Below are 19,219 nucleotides of genomic sequence, written 5' to 3' on the forward strand. Positions count from 1 at the left end.
GTAATTTTACGTAACTACAGCTGCTGATTACAACTGCGCAAGGGTAAGATCAATTTACGGCTTAGTTTAATTTAATGTCGCTGCAGAGTAAGGAAAAGAACTTTTACCTAACACGCTCATGAAATGGGCGTTTTTTCATCAAGTAGCGTAAAAAAACGTCCATTCCAAGCGTGTTAGAAAAAGTTGAATCTTGAGCGGGGAGGAAATAATTTTTCATGCTATGTGCACGAAAAAGGCCACTTTCCACGCATGTCAAATAAATGGAAAATCAAGTTGTTCTTAGCAGCGGGAAAGAACTACTCCATTGGGAGGAAAAAACTTTTTCCTCCCAAGGGAGTAGTTTTTTTTCACTCTGTAGCCTATCCGATGGATGTGTGTGTCTATATAAGTATTTTCAAAATTTTCAAAATTTTCGAAAAAACAATAAATAATTAAATAACCAAAAAATACATATTTTTTTTACTTTGAAAAGTCCACGAATTTCCCATTCCTTTCATATGCATGATAAGTGGGCACTTATAAGAAGTTCGGTGTGCAACAAGGGGGGAGTGGCTTTTTCAGACTCTTAGGTGATGTTTTGAGCACCCGTGATCACCCATCACCCTCGCTAGAAAAAGTCAATTTTCGCCCTTAGTTGTACAATATACTATTCTTTCCGCTTGACTAGCGGGGAGAAATTTTTTTTTCCTCGCTTGAGGAGTAGCGGGGAGAAAATCATTTTTTATAACACTTGCATAAAAAAGATCATTTTCGGCGCCTATAAAGTGGACCGAAAATAGGGTTTTCCGAGCGTCAGACAAAATGTAGAGCAAGAGTCTCTGGTCATAGTACATGTATAAATTAATCCATTTTCGCTCACTATAAGGTAGAATGAGCCTACAATAATTTGAGAATCGGAAATCCAGAGGAGCGAAAATGGTCGTTTTCGTCGTTAGGTGTGAAAACGAACATTTTCGATCCTCTTGATTCACTTTTTTCCATCTCCTTAATAAAGCTTTAAATCTTTAAAATTTTTTGAAACAATTTCCAAAATTTTCAAAATTTCGACCTATATATATGTATATATATATATATGCATCTATACACGCACACCGTAGTGAACGACTTGAAAAACTCTTTTCTTGATCTATTTCATAGGCGACAGAAATGGTCTTCCTTATACACTTGTTATAAAAAGCATGGTGAACAACAAGGGGCGAATGTGTTTTTTGCGAATGCCCATTTTCGCCCCTTGTTGTGCAATGTACTATTCTCCCCTCTGTTAATACTCGTTTTTCAAATCTCTCCAAATTTTCTCAAATATTTTAATTTTTTCAAATTTCTCAAATTTTTTGTGCACGACTTGAGATCCACGATCTCCTACCCAACTTTCACGCATAAAAAAAGTCCCTTTCATGCCCTTGTTGGATAAAACACGGCGTGCAACACGGGAATAAAACCTATGTCAGACTCGGGTGAGGTTTTTTTAGCACGAGTCGGAGTCGAGGGCGCTGAAGGCCTTCGATGCCATCAACTCCCACTTGTGCTCAAACATCATCCTCGCTAGAAAAATTAAATGTTCCCTAGTTACACAATATATTATTTTGTACACATTACTCCTGTTTAAGTACTAATTTTTTCTATCTGGCTGAAAAGCATAAAATAGTATATTACGATACGTGTGATCAAAGTTGCCGATTATTTCACGGCGTATATTAGCGCCCGAGCACAGCAAGGGTGATAAAACGCCGTGCAATAATGGACTACTTAGGTCACGGATAGACGTGACTTAAACGCGGATTTAAGCCACAATGTGCTATAAGAACCTTTTTTAAACCCAAATTATACAACGATTACTTAATACATAAAATTTGTTTTCATACTTAGATTTTCCAGTAACAGTATTGGCAATGGATCTTAAAATAGTAGGTGGTTTAATGAGTTCTTTTAAAATATTTGATTCAGTTGCCAGAGGGAATCCGTTATCTAACATTTCATCCAATAGTTCATAAACAACGACATAATTTTCTTTTATGATTGTTTCACTACACTCTCCAAAATAATCTTCGAACGTATCAACAACTCGGTGTAAAAATTCAATTACAAACAAAGTAGGCACTGAAAGAAAAATTGTAAATAAAATAAAAGTACGGATAAATTAAAAAAATTAAAGTAACTCACCTTCAGAAATGCAGACTGCAACAAAGAACATACTACATCGATGAATACTAATAAGATAATGATGAGGTGTTGCTATAACTGGAGGAGTATCATCAGGATTTGAAGCTTTATGTTGTTGATCGAAAAAATAATCACAAAGAGATCGCGCAACAGCACTTTTCCAGTGTTTTTCCATGAATACATCACTATTTAATAGAATATATATTCTTTTAATCATATATAACATAGTTACCGATAAAGTCAAATATAAACATATTATATAAAACAAAGTGATGTAAAATAATAATCGTTATAATACTCTTGAATTCTACATTATTGGAATAATGTATTTATATACTAATGTACATGACAATGTGAGTTATAACCTTATGTAAATGTTTGAGAGCAGAGTAAATTAGGTACAAAGTAAAAATTAAAAATTAGTTACATTTTCCAGGTGTTTTAAGGTAAATAACAAATTAAACACTCTATAGGGGATCGTCGAAAAAATAATTTAAAAAGGACGCAATTAAAGTACTGACAATGAGTTAAAAGACTTAATGGAACATTAAAATATCTTTTTTATAGAGTTACGTTGTACAGATTATAGAGTGTCACAGACGTACACGTCTGCAACGCGAGATGCGAGACGAGTCAGCGATAAGAGTCCGCACAGCCGTACTACGATGCATAGTATGTGCTTGCATCGTAGACGTTAACTCAGTGGTTATAGGCCTGTCAATAGAGCAAAATAAAATAGATATTTTGACCAAAATACATCATTTAAAATACAGTCCGTAGATGTATAATGATGTGTTTCCAACTCGCAACACGCATTACTAAATTTGTTATTAACAATTTAGTGAAAAAACGCGTTTTTTTTAGTTTTTTGCTTATAAAACGAAAAATACTTCATTAATATGAATTTTTTAAAAAGAAAAGTTGTAGGAAATTAAATTACGAAGAGAATGAGACGTCGAACAATCCGATCGGTTGATTAGAACCAGAAAAATCCCGGAAAATCTGGCATTTCTTTCGAAAATTCGTAACTTTGTAGTTTATAAAGATTAAGAGCTGAAATTTGGCGCAGACGTAGATAGTTACATCAACTTTAAGTGTGCATAAGGCAGGCACTGTCGGACCAATAGATTTTGCGGAATTGCAATTTCAATTTTTTATGCATTTTTTTGTCGGAAGCCTTCTTGCTCTATAAATGGTCAGATTTTCTCTAACAGCATTCAAAAGTATAAGTAAAATACTAAAATATGTATATTCTAAGTTTTTGTTAAAATGCATTGAATGGTCGAAACATGCAGCTAAAAATCGGCAAAAGCGGCCGAGCGCGCGCGAGCGATATATATATATATATATATATATATATATATATATATTTATATAGCTTTATTGTTTTTATACATAACGTATTTACAATAGTATACAAAAAATTCTCCCCGTACATCTTTTTTCTTTTTTTTCTTTTTTTTCTTATACATAGTGCACTGTAGCTTCCTCCTCCCTAGTCTTCCTTCTTCCTTCTTGCCCTTCTCTCCTCCTCCTCATCCCTCATCTCCGCTTCTTCCACCTTCTTTATCCTATCCTCTTCCTCTATCCATTCGTATGTCTCTCCTTCTACTCTCACCCTGATGTTCCCTCTTCTCATTACTTCACCCCTTCTCTTTGCCTCCTCCATTCTTCTTACCCTTTCTAAAATTGTTAAAAACTTAAATCCACTGCTCCATTCTTACTTTGTCCTCTTCGTTAATCTCTTCTCTCCTTTTCCAGACTTCCTCCATCTCTTCTCTTGATTCGAAAATAATTTTCTTGGTGTCTTTGTTGGATGTCTCTTGCTTCTTCCCTCTTCCATCCTTTTTCTTTTGCTTACTGACACCAACCTAACCTCACTTCTCACTTTCACTTTGCTTACCTCTTCTGATCCCTTTCTCTCTTTCTCGCGTCTCCCCTTTTCCTTCACCTTCATTATCTTAGCCCTCCTTAGCCCTCATCTCTTCAACTGCCCTTTGCATCTTCTCCCTTTCTCTTCTCTCTTCTCTCACTTTTCCCTTCAGGATCTCCACATCCCCTTCTAGGTCCATCAATTTCCTCTCCGCCGCTTCTCTTTTTCCCCTCTCTAGTTGCATCTTCACTTTCCACTCCTTTACCTCCTCTTTTATTTCTCTCATCTCCCTCTCCACTCTTCTCTCGAAGTAAGTCATCTCCGCTATCTGGATTTTTCACTTTTTTATCTCTTATCTAGTTGACTGATCTCTTCTTTTTAACCTCTTTCTGCCTTTTTCCACCCCTGCTTTCGCCTCTGTTTCATTCGTTCCCTTTTCTTTTTCGTCCGTTCCCTCTTTCTACTCCTTTCTTCCTTGCCGACGCTCCTAGTTTCTTTCTCTCTACACTCCTAGGGACTATTCCTCGGAGTTCCCTAGGTGGTTTCCGCGCGCTCTTTGAAACTGCTCCCGGCACACTTTGTCTTCCTTCCCTTTCTTTATTCTTCTTTTTCCTTATTCTGTTACTTTTTCTTTGTTTTTCCGTTTCCATATAATACTGTTAAGGATCTCTATTGGACTTCTTTTGCCTCCTTATATTTCTTCCCATTTTTTCCCTGATATCTTCGTCTCCCACATTTTTCCATTACGTATCTCAGTGTCTCATCTTCTCTCCCGCGCATCCTGCATTTTCTGTCTTCTTCTTTCATCCAGTAGTGGTTGCCTCTCGTTTTGATTCCTAGTCTGGATCTTGCTATCTTTTCCAGTGACCCTCTCCTCCTTTCTCCTGTCTCTCCTAGATATTCTGGTATTGCTCCTTGTTCCATCAGTTACTCTTACCTCTTCTGCATATTTCGACCCTCTTATTTCCTCTCTCCACTTTTGCCATTGTGTGTCCTTGTTTATAATTTCAATTTCCTCATCTACCTCTTCACCCTCTTCTACTCTCCTGTTGTGTTCTTCCACCGATATACCGCATTTTTCTAATTCACTCCTTCTTACATCCTTCCCTCTTCCTCTCCGTATCTCTTTTTCTCCCTCTTTTTTCAGTAAACTCCTGCTTTCTCTTAGCAAGGAGTTTTCTTTAACCTTCCTTAATTTTCCCCCGTATCTAACTGCCCTTTTTCTTGCTCTTGTTTCCAGTTTGAAGCGTTTCGTCTCCCAGTGTATAATGTGTGCTGGAGTTGTTCTCTCCAGTTTCAGAACCCATTTCATGTATCTTCTCTGTATTTTCTCCAGTTCTTCCTGCCCTTTCCAATCCCAAATCTCCGCTCCATACTCTATTACGCTCTGAACTAGTGCGTCGAAGAGTTTCATCCTCAGCGTCCAGCTCTCTTTAAAGATTGCTCCCCTATTCCCCATACTGTGCCTAGCACGGCGATTGTCTTTCCTTTCATTTTCTTGATTTGTTCATCTTCCTTCCCGTTCTCTTTCATAGTGTAGCCTAGGTATTAAAATTTCTTCACCACCTCTATCTCTTCTCCCTTCCACTCGAACTTCTCCTCTCTCTTCCTTCTTCCCCCGTTTCTGAATATCGTAATCTTTGTTTTCTCAGTGTTCAGTTCTAGTCCCTTTCTTCTTATGAATCCCTTAAATCTTTTCAGCATTTGCTTAAGTCCACTCGCGTTCGTTGCTAAGAGCACCACATCATCCGCATACGAAATCGACCATATTTTTTTTCTTCCTAGAATGATCCCGCCTTCCTGTATCTTCCCCATCTCTACTTCTAGGTCTGCCATTGCCACATTAAAAAGTAGTGGACTAAGTGGGCATCCCTGTCTTAACCCTTTTTGCGTGACGAAGCTACCTACTTTTTTTTCTCCTATGTTCACTTCGCATTCCGTCTTTTCATAAATCTCTTCAACCCTTTCTCTAATCATCATGCTCACTCCCAGTCTCTTTATCATTCACCATATTTCCTCCCTATTTATTTTGTCGAAAGCTGCTTTCATGTCTGCGAAGCATGCGTAAACCTTCCCACCTTTGTTTCTCAGCGCTTGCTCCACTGCCTTACTCACCACGTATATTATCTATGGTCCCTCTCCCTTTTCTAAATCCCATCTGCGTGTCGCTCAGTCTGTTCTCTTCTTCTATCTTCTTCTCCATTCGCCCTCTTATCAGCTCTGCATATATTTTGTATCCTGTATGCATTAGGGTTGTCCCTCTGTAGTTTTTACATCTCCTTTATCTCCTTTTTTTCTTTCTCCTTCCTCAATCCTCCATTCTAGCTCCTTCAGTTGTTTATCATCCTTTTCCTTTTACTTCCTGCTTCCGCCTTATCTGTCTTCTCTCCTTCTGCCTTCTCCTCCAACACTTTTACCCTTTCATCCATTTTTCTTTCCAGTTCTTCCCTTTTTCTTCTCTCCTTCTCCGCATCCCTATTCACTCTCTCCTCCAGTTCCATTCTTTCCCTTTTCTCTTCTTCCATTAGCCGCCTTACCTCTTCCACCTTTTCATTCATCTTCTCTTCTGCCTCCTTCCACCTCTTTTCCCACTTTTCTCTTTCCCTCCTTCTCTCTTCCTTCTCTTCGTCCATCTTCTTTAAAATCTCATCCAGTGACTTTTGCAGGCTATCCATCTTCTCTCTTCCCTTTTCTACTGCTTTCTTCTCTGCTTTTGTTAGAGTCCTCGCAGTTTTATTACTACTCTCGAACGAGCTTTTCTCGCTTATCTCTTTTCTCCTTTTTTTCTTCCCCCGGTGTGCTTCCCTTTCTTTTCTTTCTTTTCTCTGTGAGGCTTAACTGCCTTTCTGTCCCCCCTCTTCCTCTTGTCGTCCTTTTTACTTTTCCTCCTTAGGAGTGCTTTCCCAGTAGTTTTCCCGTCTCTCTTCTCCTCGCGCCAATTCAAATCCTCGCGGGGTTTTGAATTCCTGTTTCCGTTCCTCTTCGTTCCACTTTATTCCTACAATCTCTTCTATCTGGTCACTACTGTAGTTCATGGTTTGCGGCTTTGTCGCTCTCCCCTCTATCTCTATTCTTTTCTACTTGCCCTAACCTCACTTTATTTATCTCCTCTTCTCTCTCGTCCCTCTTTTCTTCCCTTCTTTCCCTTATACCTTTTTATTATTTGGTTTCTCCCTTTTTCTCTCCTCTCCCTCCCCTTCTATCCCTTACTATTCTTACTCTTCCAAAACTACCAAAACACAGTGCACTAAGTATACCCAAATAAAACGCGTACGATTCAGCCAAAAGGCGCAAAAACTCTCCTACACACACACACACACACACTCTGACTACCAAAGAGTAAAAATTGACGCAAAAAAGTAGAAATTTTGCGATTTACCAGTTTGAAAAGAGCAAACTGTCACTTTCGCTCTTTGTAAAGTGGAAAATCGTCAAATTGCTCTTTTATATAAAAGTAAACTTATAAATTTCTACTTTTAGAAAAGAGAAAATGTTTCGTCCTCAATTGAAAAAAGTAAAAACAGAAATTCGCTTTTTACCAAAGAGCAAATTGAAAATTTTCTTCTTTCTAAAAGTTGTAACGAGGTGCGAAATCAGGTAGATTCGCGCATCGTTGAAACGCGACGTTGCGCAAGCGCGTGGTAAGATTCGGGGCCTCGCGTATAAGTCGCGGTTCGTTGGACGAATAGATAGCTTCCGGCCACTGGTGCGAACGCGTCACAACGAAAAAAAAAACAGTCGTTTCTGCTGTAAAGTCCGGTAGATTTAACCGTTCTGCCACCGTAACAACTGTTCAGTAAGAACAACGGTATGCCACTGGTACTTTTGACGAGTCGTGTGTGAGACTGACGCAATCGAGCGACGACCAATAGTATGCGAGAGAGTGAGAGTGTGTGTGATCGCGAGAAGACGTCCATAGCAACTTCTGCTTATATAGGGAAGGACGACCTGGCCTGTCGATTAGCGACTGAACGAGAGGACGTCGGCTCCTGCGAGTGAGCCAACACCACGCCGCAGTGTTCTTGAGTGTGTGGTGCGCGCCTACCGAGAACGGCGACAGCGAGTAAGTAGGGCTGAGCTCTTTTTCTGTATCGCATCAGCAGTAGCAGCGGCTACAGCTTTGCGACTTGGTGCAGCAGTACCGAGTAGCGGCCTTCTCGTTTGCGCGCGTACGCTTCGCGAGATACTCTCCACGCCGAGTCGATATTACGGTGACTCGGCGCACAATTGTATAGAAACAATATTGTCCGCACAATACATTATTTTGTTATTTTGCTTAATTTGGGACTAGCTTTATTTTCCCGAGTTGTTCTCTCCCGTTCCCTACATCCTCATCGCGAATACCGCCGCCTCCGCGGGCGTTGCAATAAGCGGTTGCAACGCAAATCTGAGAACCCGGCTCCGCACAGAAGAGTGCAGAGGGATAGCACACGTGCGAACACGACGTTCGCAAAGCAGCGCTTGCAGCGAGCTTCCTTGCAACGCGGGTAAAATCACAGGCGTTGAGAGAGTTCACCGACGCAACGGGGGATATTGATCCGTTTGTGTATAGCCGAGTTTTCCCCATGAAAACGACACTCATTACAAAGTAGAAAATGTATTCTGGAAATTTCAAAAGAAGTATATACTTTTTTCTCGAGCAAAAACGATTAGTTTATACAAGAGCAGATAGAATAATAAACATGTTTTTTTAGGGTATGATGATGATATAACTCAGGCACACATTTTTGTTCAATTATATTTGCTTAATCTTATTTTTTGATGTTGAGAATTCATACACGAGTAAAGGTTGCAGAAAAAAATTTCAATTTGCTCTTTGGTAAAGAGTAAAATCCTCAATTTACGCTTTTGAATTTTTGGGATACATTTTTAGGCACTTGCCCTGTATAAAGGGTTTCAAAAAAACGTCTTATACCCTGGGCGAACGCCTACTGAATTTGACGAAAAATGTGTTTTTTGTTTCAATTCTTTCTAAGCCATTTTTTACAAAAAGGTTTTTTCATAAAAGTATTCTGGCTATTTTGTAGAAAATTAAATTCTGAACAAATTCACAGTATTTAAAAATTCTAAATACCCAATTAAAAAAAGTCTTTCTACGAGCGAAGCCTCATTCTCCAAAAATTGACTTTCCGTCCGTGCGCAGGACCTGATGTTCGTAAGAAGTGATCTTATATTACACACCATACTTGCTCAAAACAACTTTTTTTAATCAAATTCAATATGTATAAAATATACTATATTCTACATGATCACCATGTATATGCATCATTTTGGACATACTTTTGTTGACCAATAAAGGTAGAAACTGACATTTCTTTACTATACCCATACTAAATTCTTGAAAAACTACACTTTTCTCACTTGCTTCTATGAAATACTTGTACAATGACTATATATGTTCAATATACTATATTCAAAATCATCACTGAGCATATGTATCTAAATATACGTATATTTGATATTTTATCCCTCTGCATAACCTTAAATCTTAAGAAAATATGAATTGTTTTCACTCTAACTATATTAAACACTTGCTCTGTAACTGTATATTATTATATTCATCACCATGTATATATACGCAAACGTTTACTAATTTTTGTACGAAGTGACCTTATATTACACTTCATACTTTCTTAAACGACCTTTTTGCACTTAAAAACTCTACACCATGCCTAGACTAAATTTTTAGAATAGTTTTACCCTAGTTCCTTTTACCTTTTTTCTGACTAAACCTTCTCTTTCTTCTGTCTTCGTGAATCTTGTAATCCTGTTACTTTCTTATCACTCCTTTTTTTTAAAAGCACACGTATCATCACGATATATTATTGCACAGCCCGTATCCTGTAAGCCTGTGAACGGTAGAGGATTGTCTTTGTCAACCACTACTTTGTCATGTCGTACACAAAATTTGTGCTACCCTGCTATGGCTGACATCAGCAAGTCATTTATATTGCTTGTATCACTATGTATATATATATATATATATATATATATATATATATATATATATATTATATATATATATATATATATATATATATATATATATATATATATATATATATATATATATATATATATATATATATATATATATATATTATATATATATATATATATATATATATATATATATATGTATATACATTTAATATTCGCATGTTACTTAAAATCTTGCATTAGTGAATTTATTATACTCTTGCATCCACTAAACACTTACATATGTGTAGATGTGTATAACATACATATACAACTACCGCATATAAACACAAAGTCTAAAACGATAAATCTTTAATCTTGCTTGCTCTGAACGTACCACTATGCCTGATAATTATGAAAATACATATAAATATCAATGACATTATACTTTGCAATAAAATGCAACAAACTCATTTATATACAAGATAAATAATAATTTTAATAAATTAAAAATAATATACTAGTCAAGTGGCTGATAGAAAAATTCATCTGCTACAAACATCATAAACATTGAAGAACCTGCAACAATAAAATAAATTCCACAAAGTAAATGCTTAATAGAAAAAGTTTTAAACAATAATGTTTGTTTTTAACTTATAATGAATCACTTATCTAATAATTCCATTGAAGTACTTTATTAAAGGCAGGATACACATACATGGAACACTTGTGCAATTCAACAAATTATATACATACATGCACATATACCACTAATAATTAGAGAAAAATAATAACTATCAAACAATATTATTATGGACCAACAATATATGCGATATAATTTACAATTTAAAATTGAAAAGTCAAAACAAACTAAAATTTAAAATACTAACTAAATATGGAGTGCAGACTTCAATATTAAAATTGGACAAACGATTTGACTCATAAACTACATAAATATAACTATAGAATAACACTATTAGTAATCGAAGGCTACTGCACTCCTTACACAATTTGCTAGTATGACTCCATGGATTTTACGAAAAATCTTAAAATTATTAATTCGCTAAAAAACATTAGCTTATACTTTTAATGCACAGAGGGATATAATTTGCTTCATAAATATAAATCTCACTTAACTTTATAGTAACAGAATTAAGAACTATTTGGATAAGAACACATCTATTTAACAGAGAGCACACAGTGGCGCTGTAGTCGTTCAGCAAGTCCAATACTATAGGCCGCAACAACGCTACATAAACCATTACAAAGATCGTACAACATGTTGTAGATGGCGGGACTTACGTACGTTGCAGTGTCGTATTGCCATTCCGGCTCCAGCATAGCCGTAGCTGCTAGACAGATGGAAGTGCTGCCACTGTCGTGACTGAAGATTAGGCCCGTTACATGCAAAAAGGAACAGAAACAAATAAATACTGACCCATTATGTTAAATAAGTATTATCCCGTATTGCAGCATTTATGAGGAATAGTTTAGTCTGTTTTCTGAGCTGAAATAATGCTGTTGCAAAAAAGTCTCGTTGATTATTATTTTCTAATCGTATTATTAACTTATAAATTTTATATGTTATTATCATTACAATCTCTAAAATCTTTTATACACAAATCAATGGTCATTATAATTCAACATTATTTTTTGCTGCAGCAGATCAATAAAAGTATTTGAATGAAACTGAGTAGTTTTATTTAGATTATGCAATTGACTGATCTGAAAAATTGATCTGTTTTATAAAAATACGAAATTCTTCTAGAAAGCATGGTCAGTATATTGAAAATAACATCTGATAACACAACCGGTAATTAGAACAGGAAAAAAAGACGATGTTTTCTCTCATCGTCAAGTCTTACCCTATTACAGTTTAATGAAGTTTAGCGAACCTTTAAATATCAGCGAGTGCCTTATGTAAAAAGCAAAGCGTTTCGCTTTTAACGATGTTTTACTTTTAGAAAGAAGATAATTTTTAATTTGCTCTTTGGTAAAGAGCGAACTTCTGTTTTTACTGTTTTGAAGTGAGGACGAAACATTTTCTCTTTTCTAAAAGTAGAAATTTATAAGTTTACTCTTTATAAAAGAGCAATTTGACGATTTCCACTTTACAAAGAGCGCAAGTGACAGTTTGCTTTTTCAAACTGGTAAATCACAAAATTTCTACTTTTTTGCGTCAATTTTTACTCTTTGGGAGTTAGAGTGTATTTATTAGAAAAATTAGAAAAATCTCTAGCTATAGTACCTTCAATATACAGGGTGTTTCATTTTAATCCGACCACGACAAAGAACCATGGAAAAACTAATTTTAACGAAAAATGACCTTAACAAAAGTTGAAGGGGGTAAAGGGGGCCATCGAATGACACAAACACCTATGACCTTGAACTCGATTTTCAAGGTCATTTGAGGGTAATTGTGATTTTTTAAAATAGGAACCTCTATTTTAGACCTTGGAATCGGATAGAGCGGAAAAAATTACGTCGCAAAGGATATTTTAAGTTTGCTTGGGTGACCTTGAGAAGGTCAATTCAAGGTCAAATAACAAAAAATCTGCTAAACAGCTGTTTGTCTGGTTTTATTTTACTGATGTCGAAAGATGACCTTGACAAAAGTTGAAGGGAGCAATAGGGGCCATCTAATAACACCTTTGACCTTGAACTTGATTTCAAGGTCATTTGAAGGTCATTGTATTTTTTTAACGGGAACCCCTATTTTGACCTCGGAATACGGAGCAGCGGAAAAAATTACGTCGGAAATGACATTTCAAGTTTGCCTTAATGACCTTGAGAAGGTTAATTCAAGGTCAAATAAGAAGTATCAGCCTAAGATTGTTTTCCTCTCAATTTTTTCGTAGAATTATCATTTTGTTATTGTAATAAACATTAAGAGAATAATTGACTTAAAATGTGATTATGCTTTGCTGACTTCAAAGCCATTTTGTAAGGTCAAAAGTGCAAAAATGCAATATCAAATGTTATGTGGAGTCCATATTTATATCCTAACTTTAGTGTTGCCCAGGAACAACGACGTGGACGTAATAGGATTGTGTTCCCTTTGGGGTGCTTGATTATAGTGAGTCTCCTTGCCTCTCACTTTTATTATGTACAGATTTGAATGTAGGTGCCCAAAGACACCACCATTTTTTTGGATTCTATTCAGTTCTTGGGATGTTTTCGTAAGCGAATTTTTATCCTATCTTTAGCGTTACTCAGGAACGACGTGGACACAATTGGCTATTAATTTTCCTCATCGAATTTTGCCTGAATTTATTGTTGAAATAAATAATTTAATTTGTAAAGATGATTTTTCATGTTGAATTTTCCCGCGACTCATTGTTGAAATAGACAATTTTTCTAATAAGAGATCTCTTTTCATATGAATTTATCCTCTACTCATTGTTACTTACACTTAGTATTCAATAGTTTACTAGTTATTGAATAGTTATTGATTAGCCAAACTAATCAAATATCATTTGTTTAACATTTTCTCTTTTTCATTCATTGACCTTTATTTTTTCTATTAAAATTTATTACTCATCGAAAGCTAATTTGTTCAGTTTGGTAAAAACAAAATTTTTTATTGAACTTGTTATACATTTTTAACAATGGCTGATTATCCAGCCGCTGAAAGGGTTGATATTTTAATGATTCTTGGTGAATCTAGACGTAATTATCGACAAGCTGCAGCCTTGTATCGAATTCGATATCCCGATAGAAGACATCCAAGTCATACAACCATTCGTGAGATTTACCGTAGAGCTCAACAAGGGCAACTAGCACGGGTTAGAGAACGTCGTAATTACAACGAAGATGTTCTTCGTGTAATGGTCGTTTTAGCAATGGTTCATTTGAATCCCCACGTTAGTACCCGTGAAATTCAAAGGCAAAGTGGTATACCTATGGCTACTGCTTGGAGAATACTGAAAAGTCAACGTTATCATCCATATCATATTACTTTGACTCAGGATCTCACACCTGCTGATATGAGGTTAAGGCTACAGTTTTGCCAATGGGCACGACAAATGATTGCTAATGATCGTCACTTTTTTCAATACGTAATGTTTTCTGATGAAGCAAAATTCAAAAGCAATGGAGAGCTTAACCGACACAACTGTCATTATTGGTCGAATGTTAATCCGCATTGGTATAGGCAGATAGATAACCAAAATCGTTGGAGTCTTGATGTTTGGTGTGGAATTGTTAACGGATACCTTGTAGGCCCATACTTTTTCGATGAAAATGTAAATGGCCATAATTTTTTACAGTTCCTGAGAGAACGTCTTCCAGTACTTCTTGAAGAAGTAGATTTATACACAAGAGCAAGAATGTGGATTCAATTAGATAGAGCTCCTGCGCACTATGCTCGAATAGTTAGACAATATCTTAATCAAAATTACCGTGACAGGTGGATTAGACGCACTGGACGTGGAGATTTGGGTGTTCGATGGCCACCGAGATCTCCAGATATGACACCACCCGATTTCTATTTGTGGGGGTATTTGAAAGATGTTGTTTATGAACATGACACTACAACAAGATATGATCCACAGAATTCAAACCGCTTGTGAAAACATCCCAAGAGCTGTATTACTCAGAACAGTAGAACATTTTCAGCAGCGAATTGAATTGTGTATCCAACAAAATGGTGGTGTCTTTGAGCACCTGCGTTGAATTTTGAGCAAAAGTGAGAGGCAAGGGGACTCACTCTAATTAAGCACCCCGAAAAGTGAGAGGCAAGGGGACTCACTCTAATCAAGCACCCCGAAAAGTGAGAGGCAAGGGGACTCACTCTAATCAAGCACCCCGAAAAGTGAGAGGCAAGGGGACTCACTATAGTCAAGCACCCCAAAGGGAACACAATCCTATTACATCCACGTCGTTGTTCCTGGGTAACGCTAAAGTTAGGATATAAATATGGACTTCACATAACATTTGATATTGCATTTTTGCACTTTTGACCTTACAAAATGGCTTTAAAGTCAGCAAAGCATAATCACATTTTAAGTCAATTATTCTCTTAATGTTTATTACAATAACAAAATGATAATTCTACGAAAAAATTGAAAGGAAAACAATCTTAGGCTGATACTTCTTATTTGACCTTCTCAAGGTCACTAAGGCAAACTTGAAATGTCATTTCCGACGTAATTTTTTCCGCTGCTCCGTATTCCGAGGTCAAAATAGGGGTTCCCGTTAAAAAAATACAAAGACCTTCAAATGACCTTGAAAAACGCGTTCAAAGTCAAATCCAAGGTCACCATCGGGTTGCCCCTTCGATATCCTACAACTTTGGTCTCTACCATTTTTTCGATTGTGGCTGTCCCTGACGAGTTATGAGCGGTGCTCGTTTAAATTGGGTCACCCTGTATATATATATATATATATATATATATATATATATATATATTTTTTTTTTTTTTTTTTTGAGGGTTGAATCTCTTCTTCTACGCTCCATAATAGGAGATAAGGTAGGCAAGGACGAACAGACAAGGTACAAGGAATAAAGACAATACCGAGTGCTGATTGTGACTAGATTATATTAAACTAAACTATGTACAAAGACTTAAGATGACTAGGTCTGTTCGCACCGGCGCACGGTGTGAAAAAAACATTTTTTTTTTGTATTAAAACCTAATATCTCACGATTGAGTGAATGGAATTGGATGAAATTTGGTTAGAGTATAGTTTGAACTATGTGGAATACGAGAAACATATTGATAAGTCCCACAATAGTTTTTATGGGCCCCAAAATTCAAGGCAAAAAAGCCCATTTTGCGATTTTAGCGATATAATCTTTTCCTTTTACAATATTTATAATATTTTTGGTAAAAAAACTATTTGACTTGCAAATTTTTGTCTACTGAACTTATATTTACCAAGAAAAGTTATCTGAGCTCCTTCAGTTTTCAAGAAAATCGACTTAAATATGATAAATCGTGTATTTTTGATAAAAAGTTATGGTAAAAAGTTTGGTAAAAAATTAAAAGGTAAGATTTTATCGCTAAATTCGCAAAATAGGCCTTTTTGCCTTGAATTTTGGGGCCCTTAAAAACTATTTTGGGACTTCTCAATATTTTTCTCGTATTCCACATAGTTCAAACTATACTCTAATCAAATTTCATCCAATTCCATTAATTCAATCGTGAGATATTACGTTTTAATACAAAAAAATGTTTTTCACACCGTGCGCCACACACACACACACACACATTTATTAAGGTACCAGAGGTGCAGATTTTTTTCTAATAGTTTTCATAAAGGAAAAATAAATTTTCCAGGAAATCCTCATTATCAGATGAGTTGATGTTATTGGCTACAGGTCTATCAAAGGACAGCATTAATTTTCGTAAAAATATTCGTGAATACAATAATTCTTTGGCTTTTGCAAGTCTGGTGCAAATTTTGACAAAATAACTGGTTATGGTCCTGAAATTATAAGAATTTGTGGTCAAATATATCATAATGTTTATTCTTTACATCCAAATAAAGATGAAGCACGAAAATACGGAGAATTGCATATTTTAGATAATGAAATGGCAACAACTCAACGAAAAAGTAATAAAAGTAATTCAGACACAAAATTAAACCTATTAAGTCGATTAGATAATTTATTTAGAAAAATTAATCCTAATGCTGGAGCTTACAAAATGATGTATGAGGTAGAACGAGAAGAAATTAAACGATGTAATAATAGTAACCGTCAGCCAAGGACAATTAATATGTCAATAAAACGAAATAACAATTTTGATAAAAATACACATAACGAAGCTAATTGCGATGAAGTTGGTTTTTGTTGGAGAAGACGGTCAACCACCTGTTGAACCTGATATTATTATATATTCAAGGCATGATAAACAAATTACTATCCCTTTAATAAGTAAACACACAGATTCAATGACATATCCTCTTATTTATCCAAATGGTGGTTATGGATGGATGCCTAATATGAAGTGTAAAGTTGGCAATAGTAACATTTCTTATTTGCAATTTTAAAATAAATTTAATCCTCACCTTAATTTAGGCAAAATTACACAACAGGCAATCGTAGACGCTTTTGTAAAAGTTGAAAATTTAAGATTATATTTTGTAAGAAGAAAATCAATGTTCGTATAAGAGAAAATCGATGTTTGTATATGCATGCGAAACTTTGTACATAAATAACCATGACAGTGCTATTATTCCTGTCTTTTTTGCCTTTTACAGTAGAGAGGTTGGTAAAACATGAAAATATTTCAAAAATATAATTTCTACATTTTTTCAATCTACTTTTTCATTCGAAGGATGATATACGTGATTTTTAAACTATAGTTGACTAAGCATTAATTAACAAGTCAGTTTAGACTACACTAATTTCCATATTGCCCCGATGCATGCGCAACTTTGTATATAAATAGCCAGGACAGTGCTTTTATTTTTCAGTCTGTTCTTGCCCTTTGAAGCGGAGAGGACGGTAAACATCAATAGTACATTACGATACGTGTGACTTAAATGGTTCATTTTCACACGGCGTAGTTAGCTCCCGAGCGTAGCGAGGGCGCTCAGCGCCGTGTAAAACTGAACCATTTGTCAAGAGTATCGTATAAAATTGTATAGCACAGACTGCTACTAAAGTCCGCAAGTCTCGCCTATTCGTGACAAAAGTAGTCCTTATTTGCACCGTGAGGTTAGCGCACGAGCGTAGCAAGTGTGATAAACACGGTGCAAAAAAGGACTACTTTAGTCACAGATAGGCGTGACTTAACAGCGGATTTTAGCCACACTGTGCTATAAAATATTTTAGAAATATAGTTTCTATATTTTTTTCTTTCGAAGGATTATGTACGTAAAGGACGATTAAATGAGATGCGAATTACAAAGAGGTCACTCTAATACTAATAAAATTAAGAAATATAGATAGTGTGACCCCGAAGGAGCGGAGAAAAAGTGTACATGCTTAATATAACGTATAATATAATATAATATAAAATATAATATAATGTCGCAACAGTTTTCTAAAATCTAAAATCTTGGTTTCTAAATAGTGAATTAACTAAAAAATGATTTGGATACCGTCAGTCATGAAAATATCGTAAGGGGACGCGCAAGTCGCGCGTCAAAGTCATACAAAAAGTATGATAGGTAAAACTGTTTTCTAAAATATTAAATCTGGTATACAAGTTGTTAACAATAGGAAAAATCCAAAAAACATAGTCAGCCAGAATGGTTATTTAACATACGCCGTCAGTCGACACAACAGTGCGCTGCGTGCTTAATTGCGCGCTCGACTACTATGTTGTTCATAAATATTTTTAGTCCAATTATATATTTAAAATATATATTTTTATTTAAAATAGCAAAGCGTATGTGTTTGTTATATTTCGTAAAATATTATATTCTGTGACGGAACTGTAACAGTATTCGTTCTTTTAAAAGCAAGTATACCTATACATCGACGGTCAACGCAGGTATAAATTCGGAGCTATCCTTTGTATACACTTTTCCACTCCCCCTTCCCCTACACACACACCCACAGAGAGAGAGAGAGAGAGAGAGAGAGAGAGAGAGAGAGAGAGAGAGAGAGAGAGAGAGAGAGAGAGAGAGAGAGCTATGCAGACATTTTGTCCAAAATAAAAGCGGCTCCGTCACTTAACACACTGGGAAATAGCGTAAATAAAATACGCAGACAGTTGCAGGGGATCTTCTGATAGAGCTCGAACGCGCAAACGAAGTCAAAACCTCGGACTTCCAAGAAGCAGTTAAAGCGGTACTAGTGGAAGGTGCCACAATAAAAGCACTCCAGGAAGAAGAAACCATTGAAGTAAGAGATCTGGACATGCTTATCTCAAAAGAGGAGGTACTAGAAGTACTACAGAAGGAAATTGGCGAGGAGAACATCATAGAAGTCTCTACGATAAGATCTCGCGAAAAGACGTATGGTGACACGCAGATTGCAGTGATACAGGTACCAGCTCAGATAGCTGCTAAGATCACTAAGCTACAGAAGATCAGAATATGATGGGACAACTGTAGGATCCAGGTGGCTAACCACAAAAACGAGCCGCTTATGTGTTATAAATGTCTAGGTTTTGGCCATATCGGGAGAAAGTGCGCAGTAACTGAAGACAGAAGTAAGCTTTGCTTTAAATGTGGAAAAGATAGGCACAAAGCAAAGGAGTATAAGAACCAGCCCAACTGTATACTCTGCAAAGGAGGCACAGGGGTGAAGAGTGACCACGCAGCTGGTAGATATGCATGCCCAGTTTACCGAGCTGCAGTAGAAGCCAC

General features: G+C 36.1%; 1 protein-coding gene across 38 annotated transcripts in view; it reads right to left on the reverse strand.

The window, feature by feature from the left end:
- LOC100113758 (AP-3 complex subunit mu-1) overlaps positions 1-19,219 on the reverse strand; it is an 835,720-nt gene that overhangs the window by 216,637 nt on the left and 599,864 nt on the right. For 31 of the 38 annotated variants that reach the window (XR_004228391.1, XR_004345113.1, XM_032601272.1 and 28 more), the window contains 2 exons: positions 2,161-2,345; positions 1,863-2,097 (listed from right to left, as the gene is read on the reverse strand). Coding sequence is in view for 36 of the 38 variants with exons in the window: in XM_032601272.1 (XP_032457163.1) it covers positions 1,863-2,097; positions 2,161-2,345 (420 nt within the window). In the remaining 2 variants the exon portion in view is untranslated. Of the gene's footprint in view, positions 1-1,862; positions 2,098-2,160; positions 2,346-11,258; positions 11,337-19,219 lie in introns of all 38 variants that reach the window. The other 7 variants (XM_032601276.1, XM_032601275.1, XM_031933641.1 and 4 more) reach the window with 1 other exon arrangement.

The sequence above is a fragment of the Nasonia vitripennis genome (genome assembly GCF_009193385.2).
Source record: "Nasonia vitripennis strain AsymCx chromosome 1 unlocalized genomic scaffold, Nvit_psr_1.1 chr1_random0004, whole genome shotgun sequence".
Classification (NCBI taxonomy): Eukaryota; Metazoa; Arthropoda; class Insecta; order Hymenoptera; family Pteromalidae; genus Nasonia; species Nasonia vitripennis.